General features: G+C 35.7%; 2 protein-coding genes across 18 annotated transcripts in view; one reads left to right on the forward strand and one right to left on the reverse strand.

Annotated features, from left to right (window-relative positions):
* Sybu (syntabulin) overlaps positions 1–14,283 on the reverse strand; it is a 101,752-nt gene that overhangs the window by 79,855 nt on the left and 7,614 nt on the right. The window lies entirely within an intron of this gene.
* Smg5l1 (Smg5 nonsense mediated mRNA decay factor like 1) overlaps positions 1–14,283 on the forward strand; it is a 134,361-nt gene that overhangs the window by 9,391 nt on the left and 110,687 nt on the right. For all 15 annotated transcript variants that reach the window (XM_039079151.2, XM_063263512.1, XM_039079152.2 and 12 more), the window contains exon 2: positions 5,315–5,404. Coding sequence is in view for 5 of the 15 variants with exons in the window: in XM_039079150.2 (XP_038935078.1) it covers positions 5,394–5,404 (11 nt within the window). In the remaining 10 variants the exon portion in view is untranslated. The remainder of the gene's footprint in view (positions 1–5,314; positions 5,405–14,283) is intronic.

Here is a 14,283-nt window from a genome sequence, read left to right on the forward strand (position 1 = left end):
CCAGCATAATCTTTTGCACTCATCCACTTGGTTTCTTTTCAACTTAATAGTTTAACATTTGGTAAAGCAACCTCACCCCCACAGAGCATTTTGGTGACCCTAAAGTCAAACCCAAAGCACTTGTGTTTTATAGCCTTAGGTTTCCAGTAAGTGATAAAAGAAATGTGCTCACTCAATAGTGACTATTAGGTCTGACTCTCTCAACGGTGCCAATGAACTTATATTTGCTTTCCGAAGTGTAGTATGCCTTAAGTCTGCTCAAGAGCTTCTAGTTTGACAACAGGGAAGAAAAAAGTCAGCTCTATTTCCTGTTAGCCATGTAGGCAATTGCAAACACCATGACAACCTGCTGCCTCTTGTTTGCATCAGCATCTGTGAGACTTCTTTTTGACATTAGGCAGTTCAAGCTCTCCATGTGAGCAAGGGATTTTCAAAGCGTATAGCTTTTGTTGCATCTCACTGCCTGGATATATATACATATATCATTCTTTTCCAGCAAGGAGTGCAGGGTGCTTTGCAAAAGAAGCTCTATCTCACACTGGACCAATTTGCATTTTTTCTTTTGCACATAGAGAACAAAAACAAATTTGCCCATCACAAGCTCACCATCAGATCCACAGGAGCTCTTTAGTCCTGCTTGCTGCTTTAACTCTACATTCTAGAAGCCATTCAGCCCTTCTATTTCTGTTTTTCACTTACTTTTTTTTTTTTCTGTCCAAATGTTATCACTCTTTTGTATTGTTAATCAGGAGCAATCTGTTGGATTGTGAGCATGAGAAAGCCCCAAATACATCTTTACAATTATTAATTTGATTTAAAATGCATAGTTCTTTAAAATGACTTCTCAAATTTGTTTTTAAAAATGGCTAGTGATAAAAATTCCAACTACATTCACTGTGTGGAAATCTACATGTTGCCTGAAGAAGGCTGTATTTTAGACCTCTTAATGTTTTTAAACCAAACAGCCAGTTACCCAGATAGCACTGAGGAATGACTGCAATTCTGAGACACATTTGGACATTACCCACTTGAAATTGGCTTATTTTAATTAAAAAATCTATAGTTATTTTCCTACATTGACTCTTAAGTTTAAAATAAACCAGAACTAACATTTTTTATTTGTACATTAGAAAATCAGGAGGCATTTTGGTTAGATTTGGAAGACAATTGTGTTATATATACATTTTCAGAGAGTGTCTCCAATGGTCCAGGTTGGCTGGGAACTTGATATGTAGTTGAGAATGACCTTGAACTTCTGAGTTTCCTCCTTCTACTGACTGGTAGGGTCACAGGTATGCACATTCAGACCTGGTTCATGCAGCAGTTTAGTGCATGCCAGGCAAGCATCCCACCAAATGGTTTACAATAGACCTTCTTTATAGACATTTTGGAGAAAATGTTTTCACCTTTAATAAATGGTTTCTATCAGTGCTAGGCTGAGAGGTGGAAAGTCAGGGTGGAAAGTCAGAGGTGGAAAGTCATTTGTTTCCTTGATTATCTACACCAGAAGAATAAGAATGTAGCAAAGTTTCTGAACTGTGTAGTTAAATGTGTTAGTATACCTTATCTCAAGTAATCTAGTTGAGATCCATAGCTGTTATCCAATACCTTAATATTCATACTACCTATTTTTAATGTCTATCAATGTTTATTTTATATCTCAAATGAGAATATATTTTCCTGGGCCCCCTAGGCAGTTAAGCTAGGATAATTGGTGAGCATTGGGCCCGTGAGAGACGGTGTCTTAAGTATGGTGAGCATGACCTGAGGTTTTCCTCCAGACTCCACACACACGAGCACACAAGTGCAGGCACATGTACACATACATAATTTAAAAAGTATCATCAGATAATAGCAAAAACCAAATGATTCACATGTGGCATATATCTAAATAAGTATCACTATTATCATCAATAAGATATTATTAATAAGACTAATAAAAATGTAGTATGAACACGGGCTAATTTAGCTGGGCAATTAATCATTTTGCACAGTGTGAATAATGATGTTTTCTTGCCTCTGTACACCATGTACTTAACAATAATGAAAAATTTGAAATTTTAAGTCAATGAAGTGTTCGTATATGGCTCTAAATATAAGAAAAGAGATGTTTGCTGATTAATGACACTTCACACTGCTTCCCAAACTGTACTACTTGGCACTCAGACTTGTATCATTCCTAGATAGAAGGAGGTATATATTCTATTACAAAATGATAATTGTAGTATGTATTTTAATTTAACTTAAAACTTCATTTCATCATGCAATGAATCTACAAATCAATGAGGGTCTTAGGGGAGCCAGTACTTTAAAACAGGGTCCTGTTGAGACTAGCCACATGTCAAAGTTCTCAGCGAGCACATGGCATATGTTGCTACACTGGAGAGCACACGCCAAGCACTAGCAGTAATTAGTTGAATGAAGGAGGGTTGATTTGTAGAGTTTCCTGGTAGGTTTTACCATGACCAAATGTTTTAAATGGGTGGAAATCTATTTTGTGGGTTTGGGGGAATTTGTATTTCTTATTTTGATGGAATATAAAGGAGACATATTAGTTTAAAGGTGACAAGCTCCATTCTTCTTCCAAATAATCTAATTAATGCAGAGAAATTAATGGAAAATTCTCTGTCGATATATCTCAGACAGGAAGTCAGCGGCTTCGTAACAAGTAGAGTCTTCAGCCTGTGTCAGCTGACTTGTAACCATGCACATGTCTGTGAAACTATTTTTCTTGTTTCAAAATTTGTAAGTGATTCCTCCTGCTGGTGCCGTCTCTTCCCACTTCATTGTACTCGAATAAGCGACCATGAGGCAGTGAAGACTTCATGGGCTGAGGGCTCTGTAGCAATTCTCCCCAAATCCATCTATTTAAAAGACAAGCTAGTTTTATTCACACTTCTAATTTTGGATCCACTAAAGGCATTTGGGAGTAGGGGGAGAAATAAGATGCCTGCTGTTCAACTTTTCTTTTTCACAAATTCTCTTTACTGAGAGCTTGCATGTTTTTTGCTCCGTTTCCAAAGCACGTTAAATCCCCACTAGAAATCGAGTAACCATAGCACACGCTGTAAATAGGAGCAGTGAACAACTGTTCTAAGATAAAAGATGGATACCAATTCAACCGCCGTAGTGCTGAGTGGAGCGCTCTGTGCCAACAACAGGGACAAAGTGGAATCAGGGGTGGAAAATCCAGCAACACAACGTGTTCTTTGATACGCCATGGCTTCATTCCTGGGTTCTGAATCTCAGCTCGAAAAACTCACTGAGCTGAATAATACCTGTTTGTGAGGCTGTTCTCCCCTTTGGAGAATATTTACAATTCCAGCTTCCCCTCATTAGCACCCCCCACACTTCCCACAACTCAGAGTGACAAGTTAAACATACCTCCAAATCCCCAAAAGTCCGCTGGGAAACAAGGCTCCTCTCAATCGAGGGCCAAAGCTTTATTCAAAGTCTAAAAATCAGACATTTGAAATACAGCATTGTCTTTAACACCAGGGCCAAGTTAACTAATTCGATAATTTTATAGACATAACATACTTGTGTTTGCGGCCTTTGGGAAATTCAATAGGCCACAAGGTATTGCTTCTCTCCTGCCTTCACAGTCTCAGTGGGTTTTAGCTTGTCATCCAATTTAATTTATTTTCTCTGGGATTGGTTTGTGTAGGAGAATCTCAACTTTCATATCAAATCAATTGTCACATACATCAAAAACCAAAGAGATGTAGTTCCCTGGACTACCTTGGATATTTTGGTTTACTGAAAATGATTTACAGTGACTCACACTCCCTAAATAAAGTACAAAGAATATGTCACTACCATCAACTTGGAAGCAATAGAAGAAAATTCGAGAATTTGAATCTTAAGCAATACTACAAAGCTCTCTACCTCCATAAAATATGGTGAATGAACAAAATCTCAAAACAATTTTTGTGCTTCTTTCTTTGTTCCCCTAACATAAGCCCAAACAAAGCATTTTAGTCCATCTATTTCCTGTTATATAAAACGCTTGGACAGTTAAAAAATAATAGTATTAATAAGGAATAGTGTGGCCTTTACTCACTTTGCTTGTATATTTTGTGAACGGCAGAGTCAGTTGAAACCTGCAGCACGGGGCAAAGGACATGGCAATATGGCAGAGCCTAGGGTGGGCAGATTTTTCCTGTACTTGGTGTACAACTTTAGTATAAAATCAATTATTTCATGCCACAGAGGCTGCGAAGATGTCGCATGCTGTTTGAACTCTCTTATATTTCAAGGATGCACAGTTCATACAAACTTCCTCAACCTTGGTTATTTGCTTTAATAAAAGCCTTAAAGAGTCATTATTCTAAGTACTGATATTAAAGCTGTCATTTGTTCATAAACAAATTCCACTAGGGCTAAACAAATGTTTACCCATCTAACACTTAAGGGTTGGTTGAGGTGAAGCTACAGCCTACATCTGATAAGGAAAAGGAGGCTCCACGTGTTGAAAGTGTTTGTAGAAAATGATGACTCTGGTAAAAAATAAACTTCCTTTTATACACTTTGAATGCCAAAATTCAAGTTCCTTCTGGGAGCTTTCCTGCTTGCCAGGTGACTCTGAGTGAGACCTGGCCAGATTCCATAGGCCTTTGATTTCATGGAGGCTGATGGGCTTTTTGGCAAGGCAGCAGAATTTTGCCAAGAGAAAGAAGGAAGGAGAAGGACTGGAATGAGGAGGATGAAAAAGTGGTTCAGGTTGTAAAAAGGGATCAGGATGAGGAAGAGTAGAAGGAGGAAGAGGAGGAAGACATTAAATACTTCAAGTTGGAAGAAGGTGGGGAGAGAGATGGATAGGGAGTAGAATTGAAAACAGAAAGCCAGAGATTTTTGTAGTGGAGGCTTTCCAGCTTACGCTGGTAAGGAATTGTGTATAAGTTATGGCCTGTCCCACCTCATGTGTTTCAAGCCTTTAGAGACCTGACTTGAATATTAGGGTTCTAGATATATATATATATATATACCAATATTATCTAGTACCAAAGAAAAGTGATCTTCCCTAATTTTAAAAGAAAAATGACTATGATGAACTTAATGGGCCATTTAAGGACTTTTGTAAGATGTTTTAACTATACTTTCATTGTTCTTTCATGATTTCTCTAAAACCTAAACCAGAATAATGTAATTCAACCAATTTTGTCTGTATGTAAACACACTAGGAAAATAGAGGGTAAGGTCTGATTTTGTGGAGAGTGTCAACCTATAATTTTATAACAAGAGAAGCAAAAGCAAAAACCCTAATTTTCATGGTATAATTTAAAAATAGCAAACCAGTATCCTTTTCTTTCAGGCCATTTCTGCCAAATATGAATGTGTTTTAGAAGACTACAGGATGAATGCATGAATGCAGTTCAGACTGAGGCAAGGCCATGCTGAGACGGTAAATATTTTATTTTCAAGCCTAGACTCCAACAGAAGATCAATGGTGAAAACATTTGGGTTTGTAACCTAATCTCAGAACTTTATTTGAATTTCTCTTAACTTTTGTTATGATATTGTGAAAATAATAGTAAATATATGTATTTAATTCAACTATAGTAAATACTAGGTACAAATAGACTAAAATATATCCACACATTAACACTATGTGTCTTTTATAAGATGTTTTAACTACACTTTCATTGTTTTTTCATGATTTCTGTTCTGAAACAGAACAAAAATGTTACTAGAAGTAGGAATTCAGAGTTATTTCCCTGATGTATTTAGTTCTATAAAGCAACTGATCTGTGTAACTCGAAATGTTTATTGGCTTTGGCATAAAAAAAACTATAAAATCTGACTGAATAGATTGCATTTATAGGGTGTCATGTCTACCAAAACACTGGGTTTCAGCAGGAAAGCATCTTATTATTTCCGATTTAATATTATGTCAGTTTTATACAAACACTATATGTTTTAATATCCGGGCTGTAGTTGAGAAATGTAGAGGCGTACATCACAGTAGAAGCTAGTTTTGATTGGCCCTCTTTTCTCTAGAGCTTTCTCCTCCTATTTGTTCAAGGAAAATGCTAAGCAGCCAGCAGGCATTACTTAAAACATTGAAGAATGCATCAACTTGACTTCAGAGTTTCTATTTAGACATTTATTTGTTAGCTTGAAGAAATCTCTGTTGTTTTATGACAATTGTCTGTGCAAGTAGTGTCTGACGCTTTTCCTTTCCTAGCTATGAATTTAAACTGTGAAGTTCGTGTGTGTGTGTGTGTGTGTGTGTGTGTGTGTGTGTGTGTGTGTATGTTTAGTCCTTAGCAAATGTTGGACACATCATCACCATTGCAATTATTATAAATTTAAAAGGAAAGACCAAGCTTAAGCAAAACACAGAAAATATTAGTAATAGTAATAAAAGTTTGAGCAGAACACAAGTATATTCATTTTATTATGTAGAGACTAGTCCTCTCTTTTATTGTTCTGTTATAAGCTATGGCCAACACTCGTGTATAAGAACTTGAGAATAACAGCATCAAAAGCATATGTCAAACAGGTTAAGTTCTACCTGAAGAAAAAATATTGAAAATAAGACTCCACTATTTATTTTTTTAAGTTCCCACAAGACTACATCCTTAATATTATCTTAGTTTAAATGTTCTATGCATACTAGCTCACCTCTTAGGATGATGTTTCCCCATAAGGATTTAAATTTACTTTTTGATATTGTGAATACTGCTGGATGAAGTCTAAAGGACATGTCATTTCCATAACACAGCTTTCTTCATCATTTAAGTACAACATGTTTAAGTAAAGATTGAACACTTGTTTCAACTCTTCCAGAGTACATTTTCACCAACACCCTTACTCCTTCTGTTCTGTTACTCTTGTTCTCTCTTTCTCTACCTCTCCTCTCTCTGTCCTTTTCATGCATAATATATAATTTGAAAGGACAGGGAGGAAGAAAGAGAAGAAAAATGGAAAAGAGAAGATGAGTAAGGGAGAGGAGGGAATTTTAGCATAAAATTTCTCCTCTTTGTGTTCTAAGGGCAAAAATTGGCATATTCTCTATAAAAGATTAGCACCATCTCTTAGACTATTTTCTAGTGAAAATTATTTGTTCTCCCCAATTTATTGTAGGGCAAGGAGGTATGAAAATCTCACTTCAATGTGTGATCCTGGTTTTCTTTCTTCAGATTAATTCTTTTTTGGCACAGTGAACTAAATTTGTATGGAGGAAACCATGTTAAATCATATTAAATCTGGGATTGTTATATTACAACATTTGTCTCCTTTTTTATGAGAGTGGTAAAATCTAAAAACAGAGGAAGGCTATGGAGCGCATATTTCATAAGTTTCTTGTTCATTATTCACACATGACATTAGAAATAGAAGGAATGTATACACACGGGCACTCGTTCAGATATGTGTTGTAAGCAGGATATGCAGCCTCTACCTCAAAGGTGCTTTTTCAGTGAGGGGGACTGATGCTTGTTGAGGACAGCAGAAGGCCTTCCTTCACCAGGTCTTACAAGAATGCTTCAGAGGGTCCTAAGATCCACTAGAGTTTAAGCTTTCACCCTGTGAATTAGGCTAACAGCACTCCCCCCTTAAAATAACTTGAGTGAGAGTTGCCTTTGAGAACTTTCAAAATAGGCTTGCTCTATGTGTTTCATAAACTTTTAAAATGTAAAAATAGGAAATAAATTTGAAATCTAGTCAACTTCAGCACTTATAGTCTTTGAGTGAACAGGATTTATGATTCTTGCAAGAACGTGTAGCTGATTTAGGGCTATAACTTAGTCGATATGCACAGAAAAGGTCGTGGCTAGGTTATCAATATTCACTTACAAAACTGAGGAGTGTAGCCTTCTCTACAAATACTAAAAGTGATTATTGCTTTAGTTCCTTTTGAAGAACATTTATACTAAAACCAGTAAGGTGGGTATAAAAGCACACCATGCAATTTAAAAATAAGGTGACAAATATTTTTCCATTAAATTATGTTTTTCCACAATGTGTACAATTTGGATAATGAATAAGACCTTAGTAATGAAGCCAATAAAACTGGCTGTTGAAATAACCTTCTCCTTCCCACTTCTACATGTACCTTAGACTCATATTTATCATCTTAAGAAACATTCTTTCCAGAGTTATACAATGCTCATGACTTAGACTGTCATCGTTGGAGAGACTGCAACAAAATCAAATAATTTTAAGTTTGTTGTGGATTTAATAAACTGTAGTTGGGCAACCTGGAATCTTGTGTCCCAGTATTAAAACTATCTGTGTAATTCGAAATTTGAGAATACAACATATTTTTATGCTGAGATTCCACATTTCAATGATGTGTAAGAGTTTCATGATGATTAAAATTGATGTAGGCATTTTCTTATTAAACTGCACAGTGGTCATAGCACTTGAGAGGGAATGGATTGCTTGTGAAATTAGGAACATGTAAACCTGGCATTTAGAAGATAACTTTGGAAGTGGTCATCTATTAAAAACATTTATGTCTTATAGTATATGTTTTAGAAAAAACATTTACATTTTCTGCATGATCTCAATAACTTTAAATTCCATTCATTATTTTGAAAACAGTTACGAAGAAAAACACATTATGTTCCAGCAGAACTTTGAGTTAATCTGCGTTTTTTTTTTCACATTAAGAAAATAAATATTTAATTTAAAACTGCATCAAATCACACAGCAGTGAAAAGGCAACTTACAAAATTGAAATTATACTCAATAAGAGATAAAGATATAGACTTCTTAAAACTAATTTTATCATCAATGAAAAAGTAATCTAACAGGTTTGATGTATGAATAGCCAATAAGCACAGGAAAATATGCTCTCAGTTACCAATCATACAAAACCCAGAGGAGAGGCTTCCTCACACCCAAATGGATGGGTACTGGGGTTCAGGGTGTTGGGCATAATCTAAGTATTGAATCCAGAGTCGTGTGTGCCCTAAGCAAGTGCTCTACCCCTTAGATCTATCCTCAGCCCTTTTTTTCCTTGAGTCAGACTCTATGTAACCCAAATAGCCAGAATTCCTGATCCTCTGACTTTCATCTCCCAAGAGAGGAAATAGGTGAGAGGATATAATGATGTTAAAAACAAGAAATCTGGCTGGGGAGATGGCTCAGTAGGCAAAGGCTCTTGCTGCCAAGCCTGACAACCTGAGTTCTACCCCTGAACCCACGTATCAGAAAGATGGCTAGAGCCTGTAGGTCCTGTGAGTTCCACACAAGCATTATCACACGTGAAAACACAAATAAGCAAATAATCAATATAAGTACAGGACATAAACGTTTTTTCATATCCTTGTTAAAGGTAGCAGATGTTTTAATGTTAAAACTAATAAAGAATAATTGTTAAGACTATCTTGAAATGAGAACTTAAAATGGCATCATCTTTTAGATTTCTCTCTGTAATACTGAAGCCACAGTTCAACCTCATCGTTCCCCCAGTGTATTCAAACTGACTTCCACGTGATGACTTCCAAGTTATGGACTGAGATGGGCCTCGAGGCAGGAGGAGCATGATAACTCGAATGCTTTTGTTATGTTTAGTTACAGAATATTTAGATCTAGAGAAATACTATTTAACATTCCTTAAACCTTGAAAAAAAAGGTAGAAAAAATGCTTTTTAAGACTGACTCCAAATATATTAACGCTTAGGTAGGACATCTTGTGTCCCATTATTGAAGACAAATAAATTTATACCCCAACATATTTTTTTCACCATACCATATAACAAGAATGGTATCTTAATCTTGAAATGCCATTTACTTGTTTTGCCATAAAAATGTACCCATATTATCTGTACCTGATTTAAGTACTGGAAAAGAAAAGTTCCGAAGGAGTTGTAAGATTGTGGAGAAAGACAGTTCTGTAGGCAGCAGCTTATGCCCTGGCTAAAGACTAGAATGATGTGGGTCTGCTGTGTGACTCTGACTGATTCTCATGCACAGTTCCTAGTTGTTTGCCGCGGCAGACACACTTTTCTCCAATTGTTTGTTATTATGTTCTTGTGACTCTTGAGGTTTGTGGTTCCAGATGGATATGAGGAATGGAGCAAAGAGAAAATTCAGTGACCCTCCATTGTCATAATTTATAACATTCATTCATGTCACAATTCAGTAATAGTCATTGCCAATCAACTTCTGAGTGTCTCTGAAAATATAAACCTTACTGCATTGTTGCCTGAAGCCATTCATTGGTCAAAAGCTTTTCCTCTTTGTTGAGGCTTAATGTTGGGTCTCCCTGATGCTAAGTAGCACTGGAACCTATAAATATATTTAAATCCAGTTTTATCTTTGGGAATCTCCAATAGGTTCTAAAGTATATTATTACATCCACATCAAGTATTTTTCAAAGTATAAACACTAGATAATTAAGTAAAAATAAAATACGGTACAGAAGTTCCAGCTAGGAACAGAAATGAATTCTAAATTATGCTAAATCCAAACTAGGAAAACATGCATAAACTTTCAAATGCTGCAGAAATATCTAGTTTGAACAATTTCAAGACAGATAATTTTTTCTTTTTTATTGGATTTTTTTAATTTACATGTCAAATGTTATTCCCTTTCCTGGTTTCCCAGACATAAACCCCCTATCCCATCCCCTTCCCCTTCTTCTATAAGGGTGTTCCCCTCCCCAGCCACCCCTACTCCTACCCCCCAGACATTCTGTTACACTGGGAGTCTAGCCATGGCAGGACCAAGGGCTTCTCTTTCCATTGGTGCCCAACAAGGCCATCCCCTGCTACATATGTAATTGGAGCCATGGGTCAGTCCATGTATAGTCTTTGGGTAGTGGTTTAGTCCCTGGAAACTCTGGTTGGTTAATATTGTTGTTCTTTTGGGGTTGCAACCCCTTCAGCTCTTTCAATCCTTTCTCTAATTCCTCCAACGGGGATCCTGTTCTCAGTTCAATGGTTTGCTGCTAGAGTTCACCTCTGTATTTGACATGCTCAAGACAGATAACTTTTATTTACGAGAATTGATTTTAAACTGATAATTAGTTCTCAGTTACTGTCTATATCAGTGCTTGCAATACAAAACCCTATGATCTGGAATAAACTCAGGAGAGACATTTGCTGAAGCTCATTCCCCAGCTGCTGCATGTGGGAATAACTACATGCAGTTCTTTCCTGTCAGGCAGCTCCAAGACAGTCAGAGTAAAGGTGACAGAAGGTGGTTTTGTGTGATTTGATGGAAGCAAAGCTTCTTTCCACCCTAATGAAATTTTAAATCAATTATAAGCTCCATCATTTCTGAAATTTTTTTGAGAAAAGGTCCGGCAGTGTAAGTTCTTCATTGTTTAATTGCTCACTTGAAAATTTAAATTTTCTACAGACTCCTAACTTCAAAGTAAACTTTGAAAAACCAGCAACATTTCCCAAAACAATGCGCAGTTCAATTATTTTATTTAAACTTCTTATGACACTATGATAAATCTTTGGTAGATAATAACCCCTCAAAACAAATATTTCTTACTCATGATCATAAGCAAACATACTTATTAAGAAAGAGAAGTTATATAAAAATTACTATTTTATCTGCCAGGACTGGTAGTGAATGACTTAGACTTTAGTACTTGGAAGGCACAGGCAGGTGGATCTCTGGCAGTTCAAGGCTAGCAGGTTCTACATAGTAATGTTCTAGGCCAGCTGAGACTACATAGTGAGAACCTCTCACACACAAAAAAAGTTTTAGTTCTGGGGCAAGGGATGGAGACTTGTTGTAAAGAATTCAAGAGTTGGGTTGCTCTGTCTCCCCCCTAACTGGAAACCAGAGAAATCTGTATTGATTTATGGTACCTTCTGGTACCTCTTTGTTCAAGTAAAATACTAATGCTAAATTTGCAGTTTGCATTTCTACGTGCCCCGAGCACACTGATGCTCTCTGACAAAGCTTCCAGCTGAAGTACGCCAACAGGGTGAGTAAGGCCAAGGGGCTGAGTGCTCCCTTGCACTCCAGCAAATCCAATCACACGATGGGTGTAAATTCAGTTAGAAATTTGTTATCACATTGCTATTGGGCTCATTTATATATGAGGCATATGTTATAAACGTCACATTCTTGCTTACTTAACATGTGCATTAAGAAAGCCAAGGACAGATTTTTGAAATTTTTTTTTACCCTCTTCTTCTCTCTGGTGTGCAAAATTTGTCAGTGACATGTGTAAGAGCTATGAGGAAATCAGTTCCTAAGAGCAGTGAAATAGAGATAAAAGCACATGATGAAAAATGCTGTAAAAAAAGGTAACACCATGAAATAATAAAAAAAAATTAACCAAACCAAAACAGATAGCCACGTTACTTTTGTGTTAGCATGAAATATTAAGCAAAGTTATCTTACTTCAAATTTTTAGGGTTTGAAGTGCTTTTCTTAGTTCCCCTTTCTTAGTGTTCATATGACTAGTGTTCATTATCCTCTCCTTACATGTGATAATTGGACAACCACATATACAAAGCCTTTTAGAGTAAGTAATGGAGCTATCACCACCACCACCACCATCATCTATTTATCTCTATTTGTCTGCCCATCTATCTATTATAAATATCTGTGGATATTTATTCACACACAGCATAACTAAGCACATGAATAATATATCAGCCACTTCATCTAATACATAGGTCCATCCTCATTTCACCAAAAAAAAAAAAAACCCAGATTGTCTTTTGCCTTTTGCAATGAGAAAAATGTAGGTTTTTTTTTATCAGTATTTTCTAAAGTTAATTTTTTTCAGTTTTGAGTTCCTTAACTGGATGTCAGAGAGCTAATTTATGAATGGCAAGCATATAATTTCTTTACAGATTCCTTTATTCCAGTACTCCTTTATGACAAAAACTATTATTTTTTTAGTTTAAGGTGATTGGTGAGTTTTCTCGGCACATTTTAGTGATTAACAGGGCAAGCTCAAGAGGGATGTTAAATTTATAAGTTTTTGACTAAAAAAAATGTAACATATAGGCAAAGTATCAGTCAGATTCAGAAAATAAAAAAATATTTGTAGATCTTTTAATGATATTTATATAAATGAATTTAATGTGTAAGTCAGAATTGGTCAACATGTTCAATTGTTTGATTACAGGTCTTGTTGGAAAGTAGAAAATATTTTCATTTGCAGAAACTTTTCCTCAGTTTGTGACTGGACATCATGCTATAGCTACTTTTCTACAGGAGGGACTACATTACTGGAGAATTATTCCTGCAGTGGAGTATCAGTAAACATTGTTAACTGAGAGTACTGAGTACTATTCATTTCCCATAATGCTATTTTGTTTCTCTATTTTCCATGTAACTCCAGATGTCTGGGAAAGGGAATGTATTTATGCAAAAGAAACTGGTCATACACTAATCACAAGAAATAGATTTTGAAGACCTTTAATTTAGATGATGATATTAAAATTAAGAAGACACTTAAATGTTAAAGTTAGCTGAGATTTTTGGGATAATAGTTGTTTAAAAGCTCAAAATTAGGCATTTAAAAACTTTTAATTCTTATTTAGTTGCTTGGTTATTTAAATAAGTCACTTAACTTCCCTCATTCGAAGAAAAAAGACAATAGTTATATAAATATTATTGCATAGTTTAGAGAAAGCACATCATGCATAATATACACTAATACAGACACACTTACTTTGCTCTAAATATTTTAATACATTGGGAATAACAGATATCAAGTCTCTAACTTGGTAATTGATATCTGTGAGCTCAAGCCATGAGATCAGCGCCACCAACTCTTTTAGTTCTGTACGTATTCTTTCGTTCAGATTCTAATTCATGCAACTAATAGGTCATAATTACTGTGTATTAATAACTGAGTTAGGGAATGGAAATAATAAGATAATAGTGAAAATACCAAACTGACTCAGTTCTTCCCTGGTTTAGTAATATGCACTATTTTATGCTATTATTTTATTTTTAATGTATATGCAGTAATTATTAATTTTTGGCGTCTTTCTTGCAAGCACCATATGTTAAATCATTTGTAATCTTCAGAGGTATGTGTCTCACTGAATGAACCTGCAATTGATCATAAGTGTTTTATAGGTATATAAAGATGAATGCAAAGGATGGTTCACTGTTAGAAAGCATTTGACTTTGCCTTCCCTGAAATTACATGAAGAATGCTCAAAGTATTGGCCTCTCAGAAACTGAAAAGTTTCTGGTAAATGTACAGAAATCAGTGCCTATTACTATTACTATCATATTACAGTTTTATAAATGAAGGAATAGTAAGAGTGAAAAGATGAAAATACCAAGTTGGAACATTAGGCTAAAAACTGATGCTTTCTCTTCCCCATTTAAATTTCT

Source organism: Rattus norvegicus, chromosome 7 (assembly GCF_036323735.1).
Source record: "Rattus norvegicus strain BN/NHsdMcwi chromosome 7, GRCr8, whole genome shotgun sequence".
In the NCBI taxonomy this organism is placed as follows: domain Eukaryota; kingdom Metazoa; phylum Chordata; class Mammalia; order Rodentia; family Muridae; genus Rattus; species Rattus norvegicus.